Source organism: Haplochromis burtoni, unplaced genomic scaffold (assembly GCF_018398535.1).
Source record: "Haplochromis burtoni strain Fernald_Lab_line unplaced genomic scaffold, NCSU_Asbu1 Contig_139, whole genome shotgun sequence".
In the NCBI taxonomy this organism is placed as follows: Eukaryota; Metazoa; Chordata; class Actinopteri; order Cichliformes; family Cichlidae; genus Haplochromis; species Haplochromis burtoni.
Genome location: NW_024582500.1, coordinates 163,546 through 190,930, shown reverse-complemented (window position 1 = coordinate 190,930; position 27,385 = coordinate 163,546). Strand labels below are relative to the sequence as shown.

At 41.8% G+C, this 27,385-nt stretch overlaps 4 protein-coding genes across 5 annotated transcripts in view; 2 read left to right on the top strand and 2 right to left on the bottom strand.

The window, feature by feature from the left end:
• LOC102301756 (rho GTPase-activating protein 20) overlaps window positions 1-10,380 on the top strand; it is a gene marked incomplete in the record, with an annotated part of 36,985 nt that extends 26,605 nt beyond the window's left edge. The window contains 5 exon segments of the mRNA XM_014337310.2: window positions 2,063-2,175; window positions 2,264-2,456; window positions 3,206-3,320; window positions 4,740-5,644; window positions 8,224-10,380. Coding sequence (XP_014192796.2) covers window positions 2,063-2,175; window positions 2,264-2,456; window positions 3,206-3,320; window positions 4,740-5,644; window positions 8,224-9,006 — 2,109 coding nt within the window.
• A 678-nt stretch (window positions 10,381-11,058) lies between these two features.
• Window positions 11,059-15,906, bottom strand: LOC102302057 (adrenodoxin). Its single transcript, XM_005933904.2, has 4 exons — window positions 15,398-15,906; window positions 12,291-12,415; window positions 12,050-12,179; window positions 11,059-11,532 (listed from the first exon to the last, which is right to left on the bottom strand). The coding sequence occupies exons 1-4, from the start codon at window positions 15,520-15,522 to the stop codon at window positions 11,424-11,426; spliced, it is 489 nt and encodes a 162-aa protein (XP_005933966.1). The 5' UTR covers window positions 15,523-15,906; the 3' UTR covers window positions 11,059-11,423.
• Window positions 15,907-19,108: 3,202 nt separating this feature from the next.
• Window positions 19,109-22,419, top strand: LOC102302367 (lectin). Its single transcript, XM_005933908.3, has 4 exons — window positions 19,109-19,533; window positions 19,622-19,759; window positions 20,233-20,344; window positions 22,231-22,419. The coding sequence occupies exons 1-4, from the start codon at window positions 19,138-19,140 to the stop codon at window positions 22,302-22,304; spliced, it is 720 nt and encodes a 239-aa protein (XP_005933970.2). The 5' UTR covers window positions 19,109-19,137; the 3' UTR covers window positions 22,305-22,419.
• Window positions 22,420-22,479: 60 nt separating this feature from the next.
• nbeal1 (neurobeachin-like 1) overlaps window positions 22,480-27,385 on the bottom strand; it is a 61,635-nt gene continuing 56,729 nt past the window's right edge. For both annotated transcript variants that reach the window (XM_014337308.2, XM_014337309.2), the window contains 4 exons: window positions 27,166-27,327; window positions 26,541-26,689; window positions 26,160-26,295; window positions 22,480-25,154 (listed from right to left, as the gene is read on the bottom strand). In XM_014337308.2, the coding sequence (XP_014192794.1) occupies window positions 25,050-25,154; window positions 26,160-26,295; window positions 26,541-26,689; window positions 27,166-27,327 (552 nt within the window). In that variant the 3' untranslated portion in view covers window positions 22,480-25,049. The remainder of the gene's footprint in view (window positions 25,155-26,159; window positions 26,296-26,540; window positions 26,690-27,165; window positions 27,328-27,385) is intronic.

The following is a 27,385-nucleotide window of genomic DNA, read 5'->3' as shown; positions in this document are numbered from 1 at the left end:
CTTCATATCTGTGCTGAACAATCATATAAGATTAATCTAGTAAATAACAAATAGTTGATGTTGTTCATGAGACTAAAGTCAGTGTAAATATGATATGGCCAATATTATAGTTATTATATTAATCATTATTAGTTATTATAGCAGTGAGTTTGAACTCTCAAATCAAATCACTTCTATTGTCACATCACATGTGCAGGTACACTACAGCACATGTGGGTGAACTCTGTGTCAAATACTGAGCTTCAGTAAAGATTCAAGTTGCAGCTATTTATATGTCCTAACACCTTAAATCTTCACTCAAAGACACTCAAGTATCTTTGACAGTGTATATATAGATGTATTATACATAAGAGACAAATGTTGTTCCTTCAGTATGTATCAGGGGTGCAAAGCCTCACAGATGATGTGCAGCAGTGGGTCCCTCAGTCTGTCCTCACTCGGGACACTTGCAGTTGTCACACATGGAAATCAAATGTGTGATAAGCTGCAGGATTCAAACACAAGTGTAACTTATAAACACATGTTCATACTTTTATTCCACAATCAGAGAGAAAGAAAAAGAGAGAGAGTGCAGGACAGACAGATAGACAGGTGACAGTCTCAGGTGTACACACTGCTACAAACAGGAGGATTTAGTGTTTGTGTTATTACGAGTGCTAAACAAGAAGAGTTCCCAGATGGTGCAGTGGACACATGTGTGACTCCTGTGATTAAAGCATCTTTCTTTCAGCTTAACGAATGAACCGTCAGCTCGTTCAAACACACGTTTAAGTCCGTTTGGCTCGACACCACCGAACAGAGGCAGCAATATAACACAGCTAACATTAACAGTGCAGTGAATCCTGCTTGTGCCGTGATATTCAGGACTGCAAACTGAGCAGCATCACTGACTTTCAGCTTGTTGTGTTTGTGGATATATGACTGACTTTAATTATCCACAAAATCATCACATTCTCTATAAGATTAAGGTCAACTATTCTATTATTATATTTTAAAGGCTTTAAAAGCAAGTAAAAGCTGAACGTACAAACATCTCTAATGGCAAATAAGTTTGCCGACATGTGGCCAACAGTAATGTTTTAATGTTCTTCATTATTAAACATTTGCACATAAATAAGTGACATAATATTCAGTACTTACTTTTCACAGTTTACTCTTCAGCCGCTCCACAAAATTATCCACACCGACTGCCGCGCTATGAATTGTGGAATATGTTGGGCCACGAAGTCTACACTGCCACAGCCTTAAAATTCAGGGAAATGAAGGACGCATTTGAGGGCCGCATTTCGAGCAGCCTTTGAACTGGGACAGCCTTCGGCGCACCACTGTGACGTAATCGGCCTTAAAATGCGGCCTTTAAGGCTGCAGACCCTGAATTGGGATACAGCCATGGAAAAGTTGCAGGACACCAACCCTCGAGGGTTTAGGGTGATACAGGTAGATATGTATCCACAAGATCAGAATAAAATGTCATTATGTTTTTTTGCATCAGGGTGTATTGCAATTTTCTTAAATTGCCCTTTTTTTATTGATTTTTTTTTTTTAAAGGGTTTTGAAACTGTTTGCTGTGAGTTTGTTGTGTGGTAAGCTCCTTCTAAGTATATTCAGAGTGCATGGTTTTGGCCCTTGGAGATCCAAGTTTGACACTTCAGATCAGTCCTCTTTTTGATCTAAAATGACCCAATTATTCGGTTGAGAAACAGGTTGTCGTGGATTGGATGTATGATCTGTATGAACTCTTCAGAACTGTAATCAGAATGTGTGATTATGTAATGTTATAAAGGCTTGAGCTCGTTAGTGCCAAATAACAACAGTCAAATTAAGAGGCTTTATGTTATAAAGACCCCACAATAATAAAGAGAAAACCCCAACAATCACAGGACCCATATGAGCAAGCACTTGGCGACAGTGGGAAGGAAGATCTCCATCTTAACAGGAAGAAACTCCGGCACAACCAGGCTCAGGGAGGAGCAAAAGGGTTTCTTATGTGGAACAAAAAATTGTTCCTTTCACGATTGATATGTTCTTTCTTCTTTTACTGTTGGTGCATGCTTGTCTTCAGGATTTCCTGCGCAGCATCCCGGGCAGCTTGTTGAGCTGTGAGCTCCATGAAGACTGGATGGAGGTGCTGGAAGAAGAGGAGGAGGAGGAGGAGCAGGTGCAAGATGTACAGAGGTAACATACAACACGCTCTGTACTGCTTGAACATTAATCACAGGAGCTAAAACACATTTTACACAATCACTGTTTTGTCTCCCTGAAGGATGATTTGCCGGCTGCCCAAAGAGAACGCACTCCTGCTACGCTACCTGCTGGCTGTTCTTCATGGTATCCAAGGCAATGCCCAGGAGAACCAAATGACTACTTTTAATCTGTCAGTGTGCATTGCTCCCAGCATGCTCTGGCCACCTGGAGTGCCGTGTAGCCCTGAGGTGGAGGGAGAAGGAACCAAGAAGGTGAGTGTGGAAGATCAACAGCATCACATCAGAATTTTTGTTAGCAAAGTTTTGCTAAATGAATGCAATTGTGCCATACTGAGTCTCTCCTCAAGGCCCTGTTCAAAAAAAATTTCTCTAAGGTGAAATATCAATTTAACAGCTTTGCAAATTGACCCAAACCTCAGACAGAGTTTGTCACTCCTATGATGACTTCGAATCGTAGGATCAGTGCAACATAATTAAATACATCAGTCTGGGCAGCTTCACAGTTCACTCACAAGGAAAACATTATTTTTACCTGCAGACAACAAAAACAGTGACAAAGAGCAGAGAAGTTGCCACTTCAGATCTGCTGGTCTGGGGGGAAATATCTTCCTAATGGAGACTAGGATAAATGAACCCACGTTCAAGTCTTTACTATGTTAGTTACAGAACGTATTAAGCTGATTAAACAGTCAACTGAAAGTTGTTTTTGTGTTAGTCAGAGCAGCATAACACTAAACACCTTCAAGGTTTTCTTACTGGAATGTCTGCTTCATAGAGGCTGAAAGCTCTCATTTCCAACCAGTTTGACTTCTTGTTTTTGGGACGGGAACGGAGCAAAGTCTGAGAAATGTTCCACATAGTATGAAGTTTTGTAACATCAAGTATCTGCTCAGATAATTGGCTTACTGTAAATGCTTAAAGTGCTTTCACGCAGCCTTGAAGACTGGCATTCCGACCTATGTTACTACACTGGCTTAGTATCCACTTTTCTCTGCCTGTAGGTTTGTGAGTTGGTGAAGTTCATGATTGAACACTGTCAGGAGATTCTCAGAGAGGATCCCTCCTCCCTGTTCGGAGGGCCTCCACAGAGACTCAACAGTGAGGAGATGGGAACAGGTACCCAAACAAATGAGACAAATGTTTGCTCAAGGCTAAACTCTCACAAGTTGGAGAGCCTTTAATGAACTTTCTGTTATCTTTATGTCTAATTCATCACCCTGAATAATTGTGTTGCCACTGAATGCTTGAATGCTTGTTTAAAATGTCTACAGTCTTAATTGGTAAGAGTGCTATTATTTGACGGATGAAGTGTGTCTAATGGCATTTGAATTGATACATTTATGCATTGTATACTCATACAAGTTCTTCATGACATAGACATGGTATAAATATTTAAAGAAGGAGTGCCGAGCCCATTTGAGGGAGTGTAAACCAGGTTATTTTGATGTAGCTACAATTTACAGATGTCCACTAAATGAATCAGCTACAGACAATCATCAAGTTACTGCTAAGAGGGATGTGCTATGTTCAAAAGATTATAACCAATTGTGGCCCCAAGATGACAGTATTTCAAAGGATAGATGCAAACATCCTGAGAACCGAGCAGAGTTCTGTTTGAGAAGAAAGGAGATAAACTGCTTTCACTTAGTACTTTTTAATTGAGGTCTATCTTTAGATTTCACTGGACAAGCACTAATTGCCTTGCTTGCCCAAAATAAATGCTACTTGATCAGGTAGACCAATATATTTATTCAAAGAAGAGTTACTTCATTACAAATGAGTCTGCTAATATAAACCTGAAATCTGTGTTTAAGAGCATACCTGTCAGCACACAGTGCTCTTGTGTTGGTTTTACTGCATGCCATGTGAGTCTACAGGTATTTATTAAAGTCAAAGAAAAGAAACAGACTCTCAGATTCTGAAAAATCCTAAACAATGTATTGTAGCATTATCTAGCACTTTTAATCCGAATTCCATTAACAGCTGTATTTTAAAAGCTGTTTCGGTGTGTAATGTTATTTATTTTATGATCAAATACTAAAGATTTTTGTACAAAGTACATGGAAGTGCTTTGTGATGTTGCTAACCGTTGTGTGCACAGTGTTGAATAACAACATGAAGATGCTTTTGTGAGAGACTCACAAAGGTTTTAAGTTAGGCTAGTAACGTTGTATCTTTGTGTCTTATATTCAGCAAATATTACTCTCCTCCCTCTGTAGCTCTCACGAACTTTTGTTCTGTTTCGAGAAGTATATTCCAGTTTCACTGAGGAGTGCAAGTACAGATTTGGTAAATTAAGGTGAATTAAGATAAAGGTGAACAAATGTCTTCACAGACAGTCAAAGAGTAAGAACAAAGGACTTTGTGGTTTCTATAAAGGTCTCAGAAAACAAAAACATCACTGCATAGAGTATTTAACAATATTGTTTATGCTTCTTGTTTTCCACCCACCTACATACATCTCTTATAGTGTGTGTCCTCCTTCTCTTTTCTTCTTCTTATCCAATTATCCATAATTTTCCTGGGGATTATCAGAATCCTGGATTTACCCTCTGACCGATTCATCCTATGACAGTCTCGAGAATGAGTTAGACAACAGCAGTGGTGGCTCACCAGGCCTTTGCAACAGAAGGTGCCTCCAGCCTAAACCCCTCCAAGGGAGCTTGGACTCCATCCTCACATTCAGTGATTACGACCAGGATACTGCACCAGAACCAGGTCTCAATCCACTGGGAAGACACAGAAGACAGGAACTAGACCTCTCCAGCCCCAGGCAGGATGCACCAACTGTGGACACCTCTTCCACCCTGGAGTCGCTGTCCCTAGAGGGTCGGAACATGCAGAGGCGGCGTTCAGAGCCAGCTATAGCATATGTGGCCAAGTTTCGGCCATGCGCATCAGCCAGCACAGATGGTGTCACTGGTGAGGATGAAGACGGTGAGGAAGAGCTTTCCAAGGAGCCTAGCAACCACACAGTCACCAGAATGCACTCCAGAGTTCAAAATAGGAGGTATGGAGGTGAGTCTGGGTTGGAAGCCAGCTCCTCCAGCCTCTCATCCACCCCCACCTCCCCTGCACCAACCCGCTCCTCCCCTGATTCTCTAGACTCCCTAAGTGGTGACCAGACCTGGGCAACCAGAAGGGGCCTTTACCCAAAAAAGACGTATCTGCCATCCAACTCCTCCTCTGGATCTCTTTCCACCTCTGTCCCTTCTACACCCCTCACCATCAGCTCTGTACTGGCCTCCACTGAACATGCAGAGCAGGAGATTTGCCCCAAAAATTCCCCACCCAAAGAACCCGTCAGCTGGGGGACATTAATGGGCTGTAGGGGTCTCCACCCAAATTCATGGCTGAAGAAAGACCGGAGACTTTCACTCACCCAACAAGACAACTTGGAGAAGCAAGAAGAGGACAAGACTGCAGTAAGTGAAGCAGTGGTATGTGATGTTTTTATGTAAAACCGCAGTTTGGGTGTAAAATCATTCAAATCTACATTTTCATCCCATATCATATTCAAAACAAAGCATTTAAATGCAGTCCCATTTAAATGTTGTGTTCAATCATATGCCTTTGTTTTGAATTGCTTTTGGTCAGTGACATTTGACCTCTTCCAGTGGATTACAGTTCCTTATCCTCTTGCAGTAGTTGACCAGGGAACCTTTGTGTTCAAGTCACACACCCTTCCTTTCCTACCAGAATTTCAAAATGAATTTATGCAATCAAAAAATGTGAAGAATCAACCCGTGTGATTTAATGTCCTAAAAATCTTTCTGGACATTAAACATAGTTTAACATAAGTGGGGGGTTTTTTAACATAGTTTGTTAAAGAGGTAGTGAATGAAGTTCCGGCTGTACTTTGTACCTTTAAATGTATCCAGAGAAATCATTAAGATCTCGCTCTCTCATTTGAAATGTGGCCTCTAATTAGGAATGTTTCTTGAGGGAAAAAGATCTAAAAACATCTACGCCCACTGTTTAACTGCTACCCCAGAAGGTATTGTGTAATGCACTGCAACAACACACCACCAGAGGGCAGTATCAACCAGATGCTGTTAGTGAGCTGTGAAACATGGCAATAGCAAGTATTTTGACTTTAGTTCTGCTGTGTGGACTGCTTGCCTGTAAAAAGTTGTGATTAAGGAAGGTAAGACTTTATAAAAAATGGATCCTCATTTCAAGTTTCATGTCTTTATCCTGTCTTCCTTCTCTCACCCCAACCGGTCACAGCGGATGGCCCCGCCCTTCCCTGAGCCTGGTTTCTTCCTGTTAAAAGGGAGTTTTTCCTTCCCACTGTCGCCAAAGTGCTTGCTCATAGGGGGTCATATGATTGTTGGGTTTTCTCTGTTGCATTATTATAGGGTCTACCTTACAATACAAAGCACCTTGAACCAACTGTTGTTGTGATTTGGTGCTGTATAAATAAAATTTAATTGAATGGAATTGAAGTTTCGATCCAGAGAACCAAAGCCAAGTATATGCTTACCATTAGCAGCACTAGCACTAGCAGTTTAGTTATTTGTTCTGACAACCCTACAGTAGGAGTGTCAAACAATTAGGCACTTTTCCATTGTGGAGGACAAAAGGTTTAAACTTGTCCAGGCCTTAAACCTCACATGTGTTCTCCCTAATAAATGCATAAAAATAAGGCTTTTATGAAAACACTGAATACAAAATTGCTTTCTTGAAAATGTAGAGTTCTGTACTGAATGTTATATAAAATAAACTATATGCAAAGTGTCTTTGAATGGCAGAGATGCAGAAATGTCTGCATGTAGCACAGAGCCATGGCACATCACAAGCAAGCATAAGCAGAAATCTTGGACTTATAATTTATGAACATTCATACTACACAAAGTCATTAAGCAATAAACAATTAAATGACAGAAAAGTTTCTGTTTTTCACCTTCTACTATAGAAACGTCTGGGTTTTTTTTATGACTACAGTTAAAAAAATAACAAGACAAAAAAAAACTGGACAGTCTGGGCGATCAGCTAAGAGAACCTTTTCTGTAATTTTACACATTTAATTCTTACAATTTAAGTCCAAATAGTTATGCTGACAGGTCTTCCTTTCTGACAGCAGCTTTCTCTTTATGATGCAGAAAAACAGTTAAATATGTGACTTCTTTACACTGACAGAAAGCAGCGTTTCAGTTGTCTGGCCCACTTAAGATCAAAGCGGGCTGTATGTGGCCCACCATGTAAACGTCTCACACCACTGACCTACAGGCAACCATTCACTTTGTCCAAAACCTTTTTGGGGGAGCTGTTTTGTGTGACAGGTGGCAGCTTAATACAAAAATGAAGTGCTGTGTTACACTGGTGACATGAATGAGACAAACTAGTGTTTCTGGTGCCAGATAGCTGGAACATTTATTTGGATAACACCTCACCTAGCCTAGACTTTATCCTCTGATGAACTTTATCCGAACACCACTGACACCCCTGATGTGTGGACCACTTTTGAATTGTGGTTAAAGGCTATAAAACTCCACACAGCTTGATGTTCCTGTGACTAAAGTTTAACGTGCACCCTTCAAACCTGAGACCGCTGGAGCGGTTAATTTTCAGTAAACCAATATGAATTATTACTCTGGATGAATGGATACTGCTTGTGTCCTTTTCAAGTTATTGCAGTGACTGTTGTGGGTTTTTCTTTCTATAATGGAAAGTTACCAACAGTTTTGTCCACGTCAAGGTTTGCCATAATTCAGTTCAATTTTATTTATATCCCTGTTGTATTGCATTATTACGAGTATTGATAATAATATTAGAAACTTTTTTGGACTGTTTGACCTAAAGCTGACCAAGTAACAGATGGAAGCAATATTCCCTCAGAAACTTGCCTGAGCCAGCTCCCCTTACTGTATAAAGACTGTAAGATGGAGTTAGAAGAGCCTGAATGATGAATAGATGAACCTTAGAGGTTAGATTCTCTGGACTACATTAGCTCTCAAAGCTCAAGAACTAAAACTTCCGACAGTTGTTTATGTGATCTACCTTTGTCTCCACCCAGGGAGGGCCTTCTGATAAGTCGCTCACACCTGGGAAACCAGAAAAAGGAAAAGCAGGTGAGAAAGGAGCTGCAAACCTGATCTCAGGCAGCCAAACCAAACCCAGAACATCCTGTAGACCTCCCAAAGATGCAGGTGGAGCAGGAGGGAGCCATGTGAAGGGAAAAGCAGGGCTCCTCAAGCAGGACTCCTCCAGTCCCCCTTCACACTATCACTCTACAGGAAACCTCCAGTTCCCTAAATCTGCCTGGTTCCATTCCCCAGAGGCCCCAATAACTTTAAGACAGAAAAATCCCAGGAGTGATACCAGCGCCCAGAAGTGTGCTGTGCAAAGTGATGAGACTGAACAGAAGCAGCCATTGCCGTCTGTGTTTTACAAGCACGGGGGGCCATCACTGTCCCTATTCAAGCGACCCAAGTCTCAATCCACAGAGCAGGACCACAACGCCCGGCTATATCAGCGCCGCGGCTCCGAACCGGGACGTCAAGTTGTGGACCGAGCCGCCACCTTCACCCGGGCAAGGTTGCCCAGTGACCCGGGGTTGAAAGTGTCCGGGGTGGATTCACAAGGAGGCACATCAGAGGCCCGTTACTGCCTCTCCCCCTGTGCCACCAAAGCAGTGCGGGACTACTTCTCCTCTCACCCCCAAAGCAATCCCCAGAGCAGCCACCAGGTGGCGCTTGCCCTGGTGGAGAGCCGCAGGGAGTGGGTGAAGAGATGCAGCGATCCCACAGCAGAGCCAGACTTTGACCAGCTCCTGTTTGCTGAGGAATCCTACGTTTGATGAGTTGGTGAAAACAAACTGAAGTACAGCATCGCTCCAACAAGTGGAACAAACAGAGCATTTCAGTTTCAGCACAGTGGTCGTATCATAACCTTAAAATGAACTCCGTCATCACACACTAAGGCTTTGGTGTCACTGGGAGCATTTTGCTATCTGGAACACCACATGAAATGTAATCTGTTGGCTAAGGTGGACATGGAGCAAAAAGTAAAAGTGTGTTTGAGTTTATGCTTAGTGCTTAATGCCAATAAAGTAAAGTGAATCTCCCCCTAACCCTTTGCTTAAATGTCCTAAAGGCTGGGTTTACACATGCAAAAAGTGTTCTAATGTATAACCAATAAGCTCAAATAACATTCATTCTGATCAAAGCAGAAAAATTTGTCTTGATTTTTTTTTTTTTTTCCAATGTACATCAGGCCAAAGTTAAAACCTGCCAATCTAAAACACACCTGGCATTGCCTTCTTCATAATGAACAAAGACTCACTCAGAGAAATGCCTTCTGGTTAACTGCAGCTCAGAAAAACTGTGTTGTTTTGGTTCAAGTCCCACCCAAGCAGGCTAAACAGATTATGGGCAACATGCAGTGTTTGGTATCACATGTTACTTCAACCACAGTTTTGCAGAAAGCAGGTGGTACAATCATGATTTATTGAAATTAATAGTCATATTATAAATAGTGTAAATGCAGCCTGGGTACACACTGTGACTTTGCCTCTACGTTTTAATAGTCTGGTTCTGAACTACAGCTCAGTCTGTGTGTTGATCGGTAGTTTGGCTTCAGCTCAGTTGTTTACAATACTCAGAAGTATCGTAAATGTGTAGGTAGACTAGTTTGTGACATGTTGTTGGAAAGGTATAAAAGCATGACATCATTCAGTATATTTAAACAAACCGTACGTGTATATCCTGTATATGTGAAGAATGCTCCCCAGAAATCAAGCATTGCTCGGGATCATGTCGACTGTTAGCAGCTTAACTATTTTCCAGCGTTAATGCTTTTTAGTGAACAGATTTAGTGTTTGGATAAATATTAACATGGAGACGTTTCTGATTACAGTCAGCTGAGCAGTTCATGTCAAATGCTTCTTGGCATTAACACTCACATCAGCCTGCTGTGATACTGATGACTGCAGCAGCAACATTTAGAGCTTCTTTTGTTTTTGTTGCCAACAATGCTGTTCACATAAGCCTGTACTGATTGAAATTAATCATATGTTTTATGAGCTTTACATCTTATGCAGCTTAAAACACCGAAACAGGCCACAGGACTGTTGCTTCCTAATATTGTCTACTGCCTCCTTGTTATATATGTACATGTATTTATACGCTGTCACTATACTTTTGCATATGCAAATAAAATGAGCTGAAATTAATTGTGTGCTTACTGCTTTAATTTGGGGAGATTTCATGGGAATGGATCCCTTTGTCCTTTTTTCTTTGTACAAACAGCACATTTAACGTGACATTAAAGAACCAACAGTTCAGCACGCTGTTAGAAAGAGGAAGTTTTATTATTTTTCTTTCATTCTTTAACGCAGATGGTTGTGTGTACACAAACAAGATGAAATTGTTAAGGTTACATGAAGAATCTGATCAAAAATAACAAACATTTTTCAGGGGACAGCAGAAGAAATCTGTAAGGTGTTGAACTTCTTGTTGTTCAATACGTGAACATTTCAGTGAGGCGTACCACCTTTTCCTTCAGCCTTGTTGAGTCGACATTTATGGAAGTCCAAAAATACCAAAATCAAAAAATTCCGAAAAAAAAAAAAAAAGAATTCCAGTAAATGCAACAAAACTATTAAAGTGTTTAGAAAAACTGACAAAATTGGCACAAAATTGTCAGTTTTTCTAAAGTCACATTTCTTTTGGCAGTTTGGGTCCTCCGCCAACATGACTAACTGTTCATGTGAGGAAGTGTGTACATTTCCAGAAGGTCCAGCTCTGTGCTGAGATATAAACGTGAGCTCACATTGTAAATTTAGTCACAATTAGGAAGTTGGGCAAGAAGAAAAGGTACAACAAGTAAGTAACGTTTTTATTTTTTTTTCCCCCAGGCAGTGATTCAAATAAACAGAACAGACAGCAGTTTATATCTCATAAATATTTTGATTCCACACTAAGGGCTGCAGGTTTCTCCTGTAAGCCGAGCATTACAGCCTTGTTAGTCTAAATCTTGCGTACTGCAGGTTTACATTCTATAAAAAAATTAATTTGAAAGTCAAAGTTGCATACTTGAGCTTCCTGGTTTTTGAGAGCTCACTTTAGTAGGCTATGACTTTATTATTAAAAGAAAGTGGGAAAGAGTTCTATGGCAGCCCACAGCAGTACTGACAGATTCCACCTACCATCGTCTCTGTGCGCATGTGTTGTACCCTCACTTTCTACACTCATGTTCTCAGCCACATGTTTCCTGTTAAGATGATCCATCTTTGGTCTGTCGGATGTCGGCTACACTCTCTGGAACCCTGGCTACCATTCCCTCCAGAGACTTCGTCAAGCAGATCTGGCAACCCAGACGAGATCTGCAAAGGGGAGGGGAGATGAGAAGCATGTTAAATTCAAGTCTGATGAAGGATGCTTCTCATTTTTAGACAGCCATGAATGTGCCATTTGCTTTGAAACTGAAAGCTGCTTTAACAACAGTGTCCAACATTGTTTGCAAATAAAGCTGATATCCCAAGTGAAAGAAGGCTCTCATGTTTAGTCCTTTGTCTCTCAATGATTAACTGATCAGCCCTGACAAATCTTATTATGCCACCAGAACTGATTCTTCTGCATCAGCCAGGCTGTAGGACTACTGTGATAAAAGCTTCAGCCTCTAATCATTTATCCAATCACTTGCCTTCAATTAACACAAAAAGACAAAGAATGAATCACACAAAAGCTGACATAGCCAAGATCCACGTTCTCCAAACACTATTTAAAACATGGCCTTGCAGTTATATAAGCAGAGTGTCGATAAACTATCACATCAATTAAAATCAGTGTAATGACAGTTTAGCACAGTGGCCTTGTGAGTGTTCACGTGTGCTTCCTTACGTGTCAGTCAGGCCGTAGGCTAAGTCTAGCATGTCCATTTCCTCGTCTGTGATGGGCCCCAGCTTCTTATACATCTCCTCATCAAAGATCAGATGGCATGTGGAGCACGCCAGTGTTCCCTCGCACGCTCCTACAACACACACACACCTTTAGAACTCCACACAATGGATGAGAAGTAGCTCAGGCACATACATGCAGCTCTCCGATAAGTCCAGGCCTGTGAAACTTGCTCTGTGCGTACCAAAACCATCAAAGTCGAGGTCTTCGTTGATGACAACGTCTAGCAGAGAATCTCCAGGCAATCCCTTCACTGTGATCTTCTCCCCGTCTCGGTTGATGAAGTTGACCGTCACCTTGTTGTCCGATCTGAGACACAAAAAAAACATGACCTTAGTTTGATTGACAGGAACACTGGAACCCAACTGTTGGACTGATAAACTTACAGGTTTTACATATGACATAATTACTAAGTTTGGACCCTTATGTTATCCAGTTTTCCCTACATAGCACTGCACAGTCCAACTGCCAGAGGTCACTGCCCTCTGGTGGCCACTACTGATAGTTACATTCACGTCAAAAGATGCCTCAGTGCCCTAAAGAGAACATTTACTGTTCCTTATTTTCTGTCATATACTGTTACTGTGGTGGAGACTCATATTATGACCAACAGCTACAGATAATGAGATCCCTAAAATTTCATCTCATGTAAACTGCATCATACAAGCTCCGCCCACCTGCATCCTAAAGAATAAGAGTAAAGAAACACACACAAAGAGATCATGAACTTGTTTAACCATCCATCCTTCTCTGGTTATCATTTTCAGGGTTGCGGGGGCTATCCCATGATATCCAATATTTAACTACATTTACAGCATAAGGCCACAATGAAGGAACAGCAGGGACCTAAAAATAACACGTACAAATGAATTTTCCTGTCTATCACTCTAAGAGAAAACTACAGCACAAACTTTGCCAAGTCGCAAGTTTTAGTCTAAAAACTGATACCGGATGCCAACACTGAGGTCAACCTATTATGCTAATTTCTAAACTTATAATTTCATTATTCGATAATGAGTAAGTACTCATCATGTACATTATACTGGTCCATAGTGAAGCTCATTAAGTCATCCTGAAATAAGCTTGTCTAGCTCTCTTTAGCCACCTTTCTTCTGCATGGTGGGGGGTATATGTGTGCTGTGCACTGAAGACATGTGTGCATGAAATCAGCACTTTTATTCTCTGCTATTTACAATCAATTCTATTTTATTTATATATCACCAAAACACAGCAACAGTCTCCTCAAGGTTATATAGTAAAGAGCCTAAAATAATACAGAAAACCCCAACAATCAGACGACCCCCTATGAGCAAGCAGTTGGTGACAGTAGGAAGTAGGAGGCTGAGGGAGGGCGGCCATCTGCTGCAACCAATCTAATTACAGTTCTGTGTAAAAGTCTTAAGCCACCCTCCATGTTTATTTTATTTTGCTTCCAAGGAGCCAGACTTGTCATTTTCACAGCAGTTCTTCAGATTTTCTGAAGGTCTTTCAAAGTTTGCTTTGGCTGCTCTCTCACTCATTTTCAGTCCAGACCTTGTAACTGACACAGGACCTGATAGATGGACCTTCATCCATCTACTGTCCAATGAAGCCTCATCATAAATGCTCTCAGTGTAAATGTGGCTGTCACAAAGAAGCCGTTTTTAAGGAAGAGACAGGGAGAAAAGACTGGGGTATTTCAAGTTACACAAGAACCTGAGTGAAAAATCAATAAATCAGTACACCCATTTCTCATATTCCTACAATTTTTTTTAAATGACAGATAGCTTAATGTTTTTATTTTGTTGCAATTAAATTCCCAACATCATACCAATTCCTCCCTTCATGCTTCTCTTCGGGAGGTGAAGTGTGGGTTAATTTAGGTTAAGATCTGGTTAAAGTCCTCTCTTAACAAAGGACTTCTCCAGATTAGCTCTCTGTAAACTGGCAAACAATATCTTTTTGTAGACTTCTGCTCGTTCTGCAAATTCCATTCAGGCTTTCAGATTTTTACAGCTGATGAGTGCAAATTGCAGTATGACCTCTCGCTGTTCTGCAAGCCTTATTGTTGCCATCCTTGGACAAGCCAATCCATTTAATACATGTAGCTCAGTGCAAGAGGTTTCATTCCTTTTCAGGATGTTCTGTACTGACATAGCTGCTGTGCCCAGTGTGTCTGAAAATCCTGTGATGGACTTTCCTGCTTTTAAATGGCCCTGCTGTTTTGACACTTTTGAGGATGGATGGATGGATATGGCACAAATATATAAAATGCAATCGATCGCTTTACTTTCTAAAATTTCCCATTTATAAGTCCTTTATGGTCTGAGATTTCAAGGAAAGTGCATGTCAGGTTACGATGTAGTTTCAGAGGGGTTTGGGGTAATGACGTACCTACGACATAGATTTAACGCACAAGCCCCCTATAATCCGCTTTAAAAACAAAACCTTGTTCATGCTCTTTCCTGAAAGGCCTGCACTGCACGACCTCTCAGGACAAACACACTCGCACTTGGCATCAATCACGTTAAACTGGTTAGTTAAGGGAGGGCGACGTGAGGACACGAGGACAGTGTCAGTCAGTTTAAGGCAAGCCTGGAGGAAAAAAAAACAAACCTTCAACCTAAGCACAAGGTCAACAGTCATGGTGCGCTCCAACAGGGTGGCTGGCACTGGGAAGCCCAGCTGTGGTCAGAGCCTTGTACCTGAGTGGGAAGATGGCTCACTTTCACCTTGGGGACACGTGAGGCTTCAGCCTGCTCCTAAGAACATCAGCTGCACACGTGTGGTGTTCTTAATCACTTTGACTTCAAGCACCACTTTTTCTAGGAACTAAATTAAGACTCATCTTGCCTCATCAACCCAATTACACACTCACATATATTTTACTACACATTTCGCCCCTCAGTGTTTCAACACATATTGGAATATTGGCACATTTAAGTTGCAAATTAGTTCTCCTGAGACCTAAAAGCACGTAGACTTTCCTCTCCTTTGCTTTCTCCCCGCTAGTCCATTTAAACTGACTTAAAGTAAATGGCCCACCGCTAGGCTGGAATTTAAGTGTTTCTGCTTTGTCGTTTTGAAAAACAACATGAGCCTAGTTTCAAATGTTTTGAAACAGCACGACACAAAACACCCTGCTCTGTGAAAGGGACATTCTTTTCTACATGATTTTGCATGCCAGGAATGCGCTGGAAAGAAGAGCCCCAATAAATTGCACATTTTTTGACTGGAGTTTGGCGTGCGGCTCAATCCATCACCAGGTTAGGCAGTCCTGTTAATAGTAGGTGTTTTAGTAAAATAACCTACCTGAGAGGCTGAGTGCCGATGGAAAAGCTCCTTTGTTTCGTAGGCCAGGTTACTGCCGACGCCTTCCTCGAATATTCACGTAGACTATTCTGAACCAGCCGTCTTAACGTTGTTACCAAAGCCATTTGAAGCACAAAAATGAAGCTGGAAAACTAGCGGAGAGGATTTACGAGCTGCGAATGGCAGACACCTGTCGAGCGCGTAACTTCTCAGCAGAGACCTAAAGAAGTTTGACTGAACCGATCGAGCAGGCTAGTGGGGCTAGCTTGTTTTAGCTGCAAAAAGTCACTCTGTCACTGTCATTGCATAACGTGAAACATATGGCAACTGCTTGTTGTCTAAGACCCCAAATCAATCACCTGACAACGCAGTGGAGCACCAGTGATACTCCACAACAAAACACAAAGTTGACAGATAACTATCAACACCGCCCAGGGTTATGCAGTCAAATCGCAAACATGACTCTCTGTGTGTAGTTCCTGACAAACAAAGATCAATCAGGCGCAATACAACTTCCTGCCATGTCGTCAAAATAAATGTTTTAGCTACTAACATATTGTGTCCATCTATGGATTATAATTTGATACCCACAGTTTAAAATAAAATAAGACCGTTATCCTAGTGGGAGTTAATAAAAAACAAACGTCTTGGCTTCCCTTCATGATTAGAAATGTATTATTTTGCTTTTAGTTTGAAAGTCATCGGCGCTAACTTGATTCCGGTAAGAACAAACGTCCCCGTGCCCGCTTACGTGAGTGTGTAAACTAGCCAATCAAACTGTACTGGCGCTCGTTTTAAATTACCGCGTCAGCCGGTAGTGCGGAGTTAGCACGTCTCCGAGTGGAGGGCTGCTTGCGGAGTCACCGCCCCGCCGTGTGTGTGAGTATAGACATCTAGAAAGTTCAGTGTGTTTCCTAATAAAGGTCAAATCCTTCACGCGTTACTCTGACCAGCGAAGAAGAGCAGTGATGTCAAAAATGACCTTGAACTTTTGAACTGTTTTTTAAATCATCTTTTAAGCACCACGAGTTCACGAGAGATATTAAATCTGAGGCATTTCAGAAGAATCAAGTTAGAAGTTACTCGCTTTTTAATCATTGCTAATAAAAAGTGACAATGAATATTAACCACCATCTACACCTCATGTCCTGATGGCTACAAGGTTACAAAGTTGAACAAGCGCTCTACACCAACATCAAAGGTCTGTGAAATACCTCAGTCGCCCCCAAAACAACCTTTAGTGGCCTCCAGCGTCACGTTTACCATCTGTTGTAACGTCTCTCTCTGTCCACATTCACAAATATTGATTGAGCTCCCTTGATTAAACCAAGTGCTATTCACCCTTCACATGCTTGCATGCCCTAGAAAACAGAATGCATACAGTATCATAGGATGTCAAGGAAAACTAGGTGTTTGATAACTTTGGGTCAGAGGCCAGTGACTGACAGTGACAGCCAACATTTAGTGCTGAGTTCAAATCTTTATCAGTTTAGAGTGAAGGCAAAGGTCATCAAATATCAGTCAATAAAGAGCTACAGGAGATTTAGATTAGATTAATCAGTAATCTCTTTAAAAAGGTTTATGACCAAGAAAGACACATATTAATAGGTGGCCTTTTCTTTCTGAACTGCTGCAGCATTCCTCATTACAGCCTCAGGTAAGCAGGATACAAACGAGGTTAAAAACAACTCCGTTAAGGAGAGCCTGGATACATTTGTAGGTTGTATAGGCTTATGAAGAAGAAGTAAAACATTTTCTTCCAATTTCCTTACAGGATGTTCAAGTTAGTGCTACTGCTCCTGGCACTGTCAGGTAAGATCTCACTGCCTTCACCTTTCACTGGTGCAGTAAAACTTGCCTATTTATTTGTGGCTAGATATTTGTTTCATATCATTACTGCTCACCTAATTTTCAGATGATGTGTTTCTGAGGCAAATGTTGTTGCCAAGTCGCAACAACAGTTGCCTCAGGTGCTTTATATTGTAATGTTAAGACCCTGCAATAATAGAGAGAAACCCCCAACAATTAAACAACCCCCTTTGAGTAAGCACTTCGTTATGGTGGGAAGGAAAAGCTCCCTTTTAACAGGGAGAAACCCCTTGCAGAACGAGGCTCATGTGGCGGCAGCAATTTTACGCAACCGCTTGGGGGTAATGGGAGAAAGACAGGACAAAAGATGCACTGTGGAAGAGAGGCCGAGATTAATAATGACTAATGTTTAAATGCAGAATGCTTTCTTAAGCCTAATCTTCAACATAAAGAAGGTTACAGTCTCCCGAATCCTTGGAGCTAGCTCCGCGGAAGAGGGGCCTATTTCTCTACATATCAGTTTATGATGAGTTCATGAAACAAGTGCAAAATACAGAACAGATTTTATCTTAGAATCATGCAATTCCGACACAGCAGATCTAGATATAAAAAACATTTTGATATCCAAACTTCCATCCCTATATTTCAATTATCTTTAAAAACTAATACAATTATGTGAAACATCAGTAGGGTTCAGTCAATATATTAACTTTCCTGGCTGGTCAGTGTCAAATGTTTTATTTATTTTGAGGTGTCCTTGACATAATTAATGTTGGCTCTGTGTTTCTTGCCTTGGCAGCAAAACAACTGACAGTAAACATTCTGTAGTTCCCTAATGGAAGTACAGAACGTAGACTTTGACCGTTATCATTGATTTATCACACTGTTAAAGAAAGGTCGTGGCCTATATATCAGCATTGCACAATAGTTAATAATTGACCTAAAAGGCCACACATTTATGTATCCATCAACTGGCAAGCTTAGTGCTATAATGTTAAACAAGTCGAACACCAGTGTCGAAGGCAGGGTGTGCAAATGCAGCTTCATGTATATTATAGTTATATAGTGTAACTGTAATCCTTTGCAGGCCTCCAAGCTGTCCCAATCAAAACCCCTAGAGGTTTGAAGAAGTCATCAAGTGATGTCCATCAATCTGTTCCTGATGGCTTTAGACAAGGTACAGAGCCTACTTTTACCTCCTACCTACATGATCCTACTGACACAGGCCAATTTGGCCAAGACTGAAATATCTCAACAACTTTTGGTTGGATTCAAATTACATTTTTCACATTTATTCACGTTCCCCAGTGAATGAATCCAAATGGTTAATGGTTAATGGTCATCCTCTATTAGGGCAGCCAGTAGCTGACATCTCAAGAACTAACATATTATCCTCTCAAATTTGGTAGAGCTATTGAGCCCCCTCAGGATGATTTTTTTTAATTGTAATGACTCTTTGCCTTTCTATTCAGTCCCAGGACATTATTGAGGTTTAACTAAAAATAAATTGTTAGGTATTTTTTCATCATGAACAAAGAAATGAACATGATAACCTGTTTAACATGATTTTGATCACATTTAGCTAAGCGAATGTACCCTCTAAGTCACCTCTAGAGTATCGTTATGATTTTAGAAGCTTGTTTACTTCCAATGTCTTTTGTCTTTCAGCCGATGCTGATGTTCCGGTCCAAAGGAGTGGTGGTAGTTGGGTCCGTGTGGAAAATCCTTCTCATCTCCCAGATGGTTTCAGGCAGGGAACCGAACCCTCTATGAAAGTCAGAGATGGCTTCAGGCAGGGAACCGAACCCTTATGAAATCAGAGATGGCTTCAGGCAGGGAACCGAACCCTTATGAAACTCAGAGATGGCTTCAGCAGGGAACCGAACCCTTATGAAACTCAGAGATGGCTTCAGCAGGGAACCGAACCCTATATGAAACTCAGAGATGGCTTCAGACAGGGAACCGAACCCTTTCTGAAACTCAGAGATGGCTTCAGGCAGGGAACCGAACCCTTTATGAAACTCAGAGATGGCTTCAGGCAGGGAACCGAACCCTTTATGAAACTCAGAGATGGCTTCAGACAGGGAACCGAACCCTTTTTGAAACTCCAAGATGGCTTCAGGCAGGGAACCGAACCCTTTATGAAACTCAGAGATGGTTTCAGACAGGGAACCGAACCATTTCTGCCTCTCCAAAGAGGCTTCAGACAGGGAACCGAGCCCTTTTACAGCTTCATCCAAAGAGCAAAAGTGGCATGTCAGGGGGAGATTATCAACAACAAGTGCTATGAGTTCAACCCTACACCGCTGTCCTTCAAGGATGCTCAGGTTAAACTATTTACCATTCCAAAAACATATAAAAAGCTAATCCCCTGTTCATTTAAAGGATGTAAATTAAATGTTTCTCAATCTACAGGCCAAATGCAGAACTCTTGCCCCACATGCCGAGCTTGCTTCTGTAACCAGTGGTGATTTGCATTCCCATCTGATTTCCCTGGTGACCAAGGGTGGTAAGAAGAGCCCTGTGCTAACCTGGCTGGGAGCCACAGTCACGGCAAGTTTATCATGTTAATTGGCGACCTATATAGGTATATAAGGTTTTCTCAAAATATGTGGTGCTAAAACAACAGTGTGTTTTTCAGGGTGTTCTCTACTTAATTATAGCACAATTTTACTCCAGTTCTTAGTGGCTGTAATGCCAGCAGTCTGGTCATGAGCTGTGTCAATGAATGGAGGCCAAGGAGAGTGTCATCAGATATCTTATCAGCAGGACTGATAGTGTTATTCTTACCTTGATGAGACATTGACCTTCAAACTTTTATCTTAAAGTATTGCAATTGTTGTGTCCTGTGACTAAGTGATGTTTTAAAACAAGTGAAGTGGTAATATGGTCATATTAGCCATACTTTTCTTCATAGAAAGGGTCTCATATGCTAACATTTTATTTTTATTGACAGTTTACAAACAATTGGGTTATTTAAGACTACATTTTGTTTTAACCTTTCATATGTATTCTGCACTCCACAGAACCAAGAGGCGTCATGGGTGGACGGGTCAGAGTGGGGTTTTAGCGACTGGATGCCAGGCCACCCCAACATTCACACTGACAAACCTGTCTGCGTGGAGATGTTTGAGCTAGGTAAGAACCACGCTACTCTCACACTAATTACTAATTTATTCCAGCATTTTCCAGAGAGTAACTTTGAAACACCTCTGCTTTAAATTCAATTCAGTTTTATTTTTATAGCGCCAGATTGCAGCAACAGTTGCCTTGAAGGCTCTTTATGTTGTAAGATAAAGACCCCACCATAATACAGCACTTTTGTGTTGTAGCTACAGCCTCACTTAATTTGGTGTGAGTTGTTAGGTAATGGTATTGAACTTTAGACCTTGATATTGCTGTTTTATGCTTTAATAGCCTGCTTGTAAAAGTACAGTACTGTTTTATACACTGCTCAAAAAAATTAAAGCAACACTTTGGTAACACATCAGATAAGATTAGATCTATACTGATATGGACTGGTTAATGTGTTAGGAATGAAGGGATGCACGTCGTTTCATGGAATTGAAAATTACCAACCTACAGGGGGCTAAATTCAAAGCCACACCAAAATATCAAAGTAATTAATTGCAGTACCTCAGAATGGCAATCTGTAGTTTGTATTGGCTTGTAAGCATACCTGACAATGCTAGGGAAATGCTCTTAATGAAATGACATTTGGGGGCTGGGTATGACTGAGCTCCTGGACAGCCTTAGGTACAACCTGGCAGCATCTAATGGATGAAAACATAAAGTCCCCATGGTGTTCTGTTGGATTTAGGTCAGGCAAGTGAGAGTATGCAGAACTGCCTGCATACTCTCATCACAGGCCAGGAGGAATCCAGGACCCAATGCACCAGTATAGGTCTGACAGTGGATCCAAGTATTTCATCCTAACCTGTAATGGCAGTCAGGGTGCCTTTGCCAAGTCTGTAGAGGTCTGTGTGCCTCTCTCGACCCACCACCAAACTTGTCATTCAGAATGATGTTACAGCAACGTTCTCCAGGCGTTTTCACATATGTCACATGTGCTCAGGGTTTCATCTGTGAAAAACACAGGGCACCAGTGGCGGATCTGCCAATTCTGGTATTTTGTGGCAAATATCAATCAGGCTCCATGGTGCTGAGGAGTGACCGGGGTCCACTAAAGGACGTCAGGCCATTAGACCACCCTCATGAAGTCCGGTTGTGATTGTTTGGACAGAGACATTTACACCAGTGACCTGCTGGAGGTCATTTTGTAGCTCTAACAGTGCTCATGCCATTCCTCCTTCACAAAAGAGCAGATATCAGTCTTTCTTAAGGGGTAATGGCCTTCCCCTGCCCTGTCCAGCCCTCCTAGAGTAACTGTCTGTCTCCTGAAATCTCGTCCATGCTTGAGACTGTGCTGGGAGACACACCAAGCCTTCCGGCAATGGCGTGATTGATGGGCCATCCTGGAGGAATTGGACTGCCTGTTCAACCTCTGTAGGGTCCAAGTCTCACCTAATTCTAGCTGTAGTGACACTGAGCCTAGCTAAATGCAAAACTAGTGAAAAATAGTCAAAAAAAAAAGATGAGAGGAAAAAACATCAGTGGTCTCCAGCTGTGAAAACATTCCTTTTTTTAGCAGTTGTTTCATTGTTGCCCCTGTTGTTAAACACCAAGCAGTTGAAGCTGATTAACAAGCCCCTCTGCTACCGAACTGACCAGACCAAAAGCTTAGCTGACTTGATTAAGGAGTGTTCATTTCATTTTAAGAGACTTAAAAATAATAATAGTTTGCCAACTAAAATGCCTGATCTTCTTATTCATCTCAGTCATGAGTGCTATATTAGACAAGGGTTCCTTTTGTGATGCATGTGTCATAAAAGCACCTTTTAAACAAAGCTTTATAGAGTACTGTCTGTGTCACATAAAATTGATAAGACACCTAATAAAAAACTGGGATTATCTTTATCCTGCTGGACTAATCTACTATGATCCTTTTCCTATCCACACTGCAGACAACAGCCGGTGGACTACTGCCAACTGTGATCTGAAGAGAGCGTCCATCTGTACGTACATGATTCCTACGTAAGAGAAATCGCAAAGAAGCAACGTGAGACGGGCTCGCGGGTATCATTTCCTACGATACCTTTGTGTTCCCTGCCACAAGCTGATTGTGCATTCTTGAATAAAAACACAGCATATTACTCATCTGTGCGTTTTTTCTTCCTATAAGTTTATTCCCTAAGAAATGAGTAAAAAGTCCGTTGAATTTAGACAAGACTTTAATGATTATTTTCCACTTGTTTATACAAAGCAGTTTTTACAGATTAGGGAGCAAAGTTAAAACAATCTGTTACAATTTAGTACCTGGAAAGTGCAAAAGTACATTTTAACGACGCCAAAATAAAAATCATGCTGTACATTATATACTGTATTCATAAATAATCACAGATATACACACATCCATTTTGGTGACAGTTACAGAGAATGTAGCTAAGACACAAAATAGTACTTTGATTTTTCTTGGAAGTCCCATATTCTTGGTTCCCGGTGCAACTGCGACGGACTAATGTGTGGAATGCTGCTTTCACTTGATTCACGACAAAGTTTGGGACGAAGGAGAAGGAGAAATCTACCTCTATGTGGACACCACGCTGGGATAAAAGGCACTCTGTTGCAGTCGTGGAATAACTCAAACAGTGGTCTTTGAATGAAAAATGTGAATAAACAAAAGAAAAATAAACTGCATTAATAGAACATTTTGTGCACCTTTCACAGAAATCTCTTAAAGAAGGACACAGATTGGTCTTTGCAATCCACCAAACTGACATTTAAATAAAACAAAATACAAAAATCAGAAAAACAAACAAACAAGAGAGATAACCGTTAGAGCGACTCTGTGCCCAGTGCCAAACCCACAGGGCTGCAAAAGTTCACAGAATCAGACAGGAATAAAAAAAAAACATTTGGCAACGGAAAATAAACTCTCACTCGCACACTCACTCGCTCAGGTATGGTGCAAAATTATGAATCACACAGCAGTTTCATACTGCGGTATATTACAGAGTAATGCAATCACATTCACATGCATGTTTGTCCCAGTTGACCCAAACATTCTTGAGGCCCCACACAAGGAAAACTCTGAAATCAGTCACTTTAAAATAAACAGGAAATCGAGCGAGAAGCACAAATAATAAAAGAGAGATGGGGTTTGAGGCAATGATGAGAGCTAAAGGCATTTAGAAGGGGAAGAGAGGGAGTCCATTTACAGTCCCAGTTTAGCCATAGGAAGACTGGAAAATAGAGGATCTGACTGAGCGAGGCATGCTGGACAGAAATAGAGGAAAGGAAGCACCGACAGGCATGCGATGAAGGAGCTGTATTGCTGATAACACTGACATCTCATAAAGCCCTTAAGGATTTCTACTTTCTCCTTCAATTCTAAACAGTTAGAATAGTTTTTAAATATGTCACTCATGAGACAATGTGTGAAAAAAACTGCTACTTTCACTTATGGATAGAAACAGATTCAAGTAACTTAAAAACATTCAATGAAGCACAGAGAAACGTGACGTTATAGTCGTTTTTCGTTGCACTGCTGTGATAAGTCTTCATGTCAAAGCTTGTTGTGATTGAGAATGTAGTGTTTTTTATTTTTATTTACAAAACTAGATCTTAAATGATATGCTAATGACAAAACATTAAAAGTACTTTTTGTAAAATCCCGTCAACAAAAATTAACTGAAGCATCCAACAGAATGTGAATGGATTTGTTTACACGAGATATCAACCAATTTTCCCACGAGGTGATGAAGCGAGTCATTATTTTATTGTTTAACCAGGCAATGCCTCTTGAGGAAACGGTGCATCATGTTAATAACAATGTTAAAATTATAATGTTTGGTAAAAACACTGCCACCTAGTGGTGAAACTGTTAGTTACACTTTGGAAAGGGGAGGGGGGACTACAAAAAGTACCTTTAAACACCTTTTCTGATGCTTCTCAACAAAAAACGTCAGCTACACCCCAAATGTAAAAACGAAAATGAAAAAACAAACAAACAAACAAAAAACTGACTTCTGCATCACTATTTCTTGTCTAATCTCAAAACCAAAATGCCATGCATATGAACAGATGCCAAGCTGCTGGGCATGCGCACGCACACAGACATACACACACATAAACCAAACTCCCAATAAAACATCACTAAAAGATCACACACACACACGGGTATATAAAAACGATAGAAAAATGCAGACAGTTTGGTCTTGTGAGTGGTGGAGCCGTCTTACTGCATAAGGCTGCGTGGTGGCAGCTTTGAGGCAACCATGAATCGTCCTGGCCTGCAGATCACAGGCCGAGTGTCTGCACCTAAGGCTAACTGAGGGGGTGGGGGAGCAAAAAGGCCACTTGAAACAATATTTTCAAATAGCACACAGCAAAATTGTGTGCAAACACACATCCATCCATCCCTGCATACATACAAGAGAACAGTTAGTTAACCATTAAATGAGGCTGACTGTAGTAAAGATTCTGATGACGAGGGCAGCTGTGGCGTGTGCGAGAAGTGGGCAGTGGTGTGGTTTTGCTGAGGCTGGCGCTACTTCTGCATTGGAACCACGGCGCCAGCGCCATGTGATCACAATCTAAAGCAAGAGCACTCAAATGCACATGTGGGCATGCAGGCTTTGTGGTGCTCCTGCACCCCAAAACCTACCCCCTGATAAAACCGTGGGAGGTGATGGGAGAAAGAATCTGCTCGGATATGAAATGACAATGTGCGACGTGCTTGAAGGGGATGGTTTAAAGGCTCGGGGGACAGGCGGGGAACGGGTCAGTTGTGGTCTTGCTGGGTGTTGTACACCGTCTCCCCCGAGGAGATCTGAGTCAATCTCTTGCTGGAACCCCACAGCTTCCGTGTGATCTGGCCCGAACGCATCTGGGAAGAGTGGAGGAGGAGGTGGAAGAAGTGAGGCGGAGGAAGGGGGGGAAGAGTGGGGAAAGAAAAGCACGAAGTCAAAGGAAACAGGGGGAGGGGGGTGAGGGGGTAACATGATTCATGAGTGATCGATTAGTTCATTGGAGCTTAAATGACTAGTGAGGCAAACAAAGAAAAACAAATCAAAGCTCGAGTCACTTTGGTGCGAGTCAATTTGAATGGAAAAGATAAAAAAACTGGAAGGCGCAGTGATTCCAAGGGGGACTGTCTGGATCAACCTCCTACATGTGTGCTAACACACTATTTACATGATCATATTAAGCCAGTGTGGCACAGGATTAGTGATTATTCGATTGTAGCTACACTGTAAATATGGCTTGAGTTTGCAGAATCGTTAATTAGTCTGTTTCACAGCATTTTTTGTTATAGTCCGTAGAGCACACTCAAAACACAGAATGTAATGACACTTCAGGTAGACAGCATCGGATGGAGTTTTGCACAGATGTCGAGTATTCGAAAAAACAAAACAGAAACAAAAACACAGAATGAGGTGTACACAAGAAGTCGCTTCGATTTCACAGTTGTGGTTCTAGTGGCTGAAGGAATGTGGCTCAGATGTGTTTGTGTGCCTGTGTAGTTGTTTTGTGAGGAAGCCATATGACTGTGTGAGACAGCCATCCCTGAGAAGAACAGGTGACTGTGGGTTAAAAGGTCAACGTGGGGTATATGTGCAGCAGGTCTTGTGTGTGTGTGTGTGTGTGTGTGTGTGTGTGTGTGTGTGTGTGTGTGTGTTAAATCTATAGCAATAAAAGTGTTATAGGGGATGAACAGCACTAGAGCTTGCTAAGGTTTGTGGGAGGTGGAGGTGGGGCTGAACACCAGTTGGTCACGTTGGTGGAGCAGGCGTGTTGGTGAACGAGCGCGGAGCGGGGCCAGTAGGGGGGACGCCATGAGCGGCGATCCCTCAAGGCTCTGAGCGATGTAGTTCCGCAGCGAGTTCTTTACCTCCGCCGGCTTGCCCACGGCCACGATGATCAGCTTGCCGTCCTCCAGTCCCACCAGCACATGGCTCTGCTCCTTGGTGGCTGAGACGCAGCACACTGGCACCCTCATGGCCATGGGCTCTCCGCACAGAGACAGGCTGCGGAGGAGAAACAAGCTCGAGGTTAATATCTGTAACCTTTCCATGCATGTAGGACGCGCAGCTGCCAGCGAGCAATTTTTATTTGGGACTGTGTCGCTCGTTATGCTCCGAAACAGTTAAAACGCCTCTACTCTTCAAAGCTTTCGATGAAAGGCTTTATAAAACAGAACAACTGCTGGAAGAGCCAAATACCAACAGCTAATGTTGATTCAAAATCACCAATATTGTTTCTATAAGTTTACCTGTAGAGGTCACGGATGGACAGGTATCCCTGCTCGCTGCCGATGACTACATACTCCCCAGAAACACACATGTCTGTCACCTGCTCCATCAGAGGCTCGCTGCAGAGGTGCTTCCCATTTACAGAGTACAGGTGGAGGGCGTTTTTATCCTGGCAAGAGGGGGGAACAGAAGAACATTTAAAACTTTAACTGCAGGTCAAAGGAGTTTATATATCTGAATTCAGATTTAATCTAAAAGAAGTCTGACTATAAACCAACATATAAGCACATATGCCCTTGAAACGCTGCATTTCTCACGCTCCCTTCTTCTCACCTGTGCGCATACTTACTAGTCTAAGCCCAGTTATCAATGTGATCTTTAAGTGTCTGCTGGTCAGATTAGGTCTGTTCCATGGTGGCTTGTTCTGCGTTTCACGTGGACTGTGTTGTAATTATTAGTTTATATTTATTTAAATGTAGAGGTCTGAGTCAGCTTATAGCTTTTTGGCCTGCTCTGACTGTCAGAGACAAGGATCTGGTCACTGTGGATAACAAAACAAAAAAAACAGACACGTAGAGATGTGCAGAGAGTCCTACCCACCTTTTAGATTGTGTGTTAGCCTAAAAACTTAAAATGTGCACACACCTTGAGTGTTGCTTTGCCCTCCAGACAGGTATGAACCAGCATGTGACCCTCCCAGGACACAGCCAGGTGGAGGATAGAGAGCGGCAGCGAGCTGTCGCACGGTGGATGCAAGCAGCGCATGTACTGACCCCGGCGCACAGTGTGGATGATCACCGTCCCGTCCTGTTGAACGGAGAACAAAGCTCAAAGTAATGCATGTGTTTAGTTTAGGGGGGGGGAA

Bases quoted from the DNA above. Each gene is read 5' to 3' on its own strand.
- LOC102302057 (XM_005933904.2), bottom strand. From the start codon at position 15,522: ATGGCTTTGGTAACAACGTTAAGACGGCTGGTTCAGAATAGTCTACGT. The intron at 12,416-15,397 runs GTAGGTTATTTT...TTTGTGTCTCAG, and splicing joins ATCGGCACTCAGCCTCTCAG to ATCGGACAACAAGGTGACGG. The intron at 11,533-12,049 runs GTAAGGAAGCAC...TCCCCTTTGCAG, and splicing joins GCCTACGGCCTGACTGACAC to ATCTCGTCTGGGTTGCCAGA.
- LOC102302367 (XM_005933908.3), top strand. From the start codon at position 19,138: ATGAAACTCAGAGATGGCTTCAGACAGGGAACCGAACCCTTTCTGAAA. The intron at 19,760-20,232 runs GCAAGTTTATCA...TGCACTCCACAG, and splicing joins GGCTGGGAGCCACAGTCACG to AACCAAGAGGCGTCATGGGT. The intron at 20,345-22,230 runs GTAAGAACCACG...TCCACACTGCAG, and splicing joins CGTGGAGATGTTTGAGCTAG to ACAACAGCCGGTGGACTACT.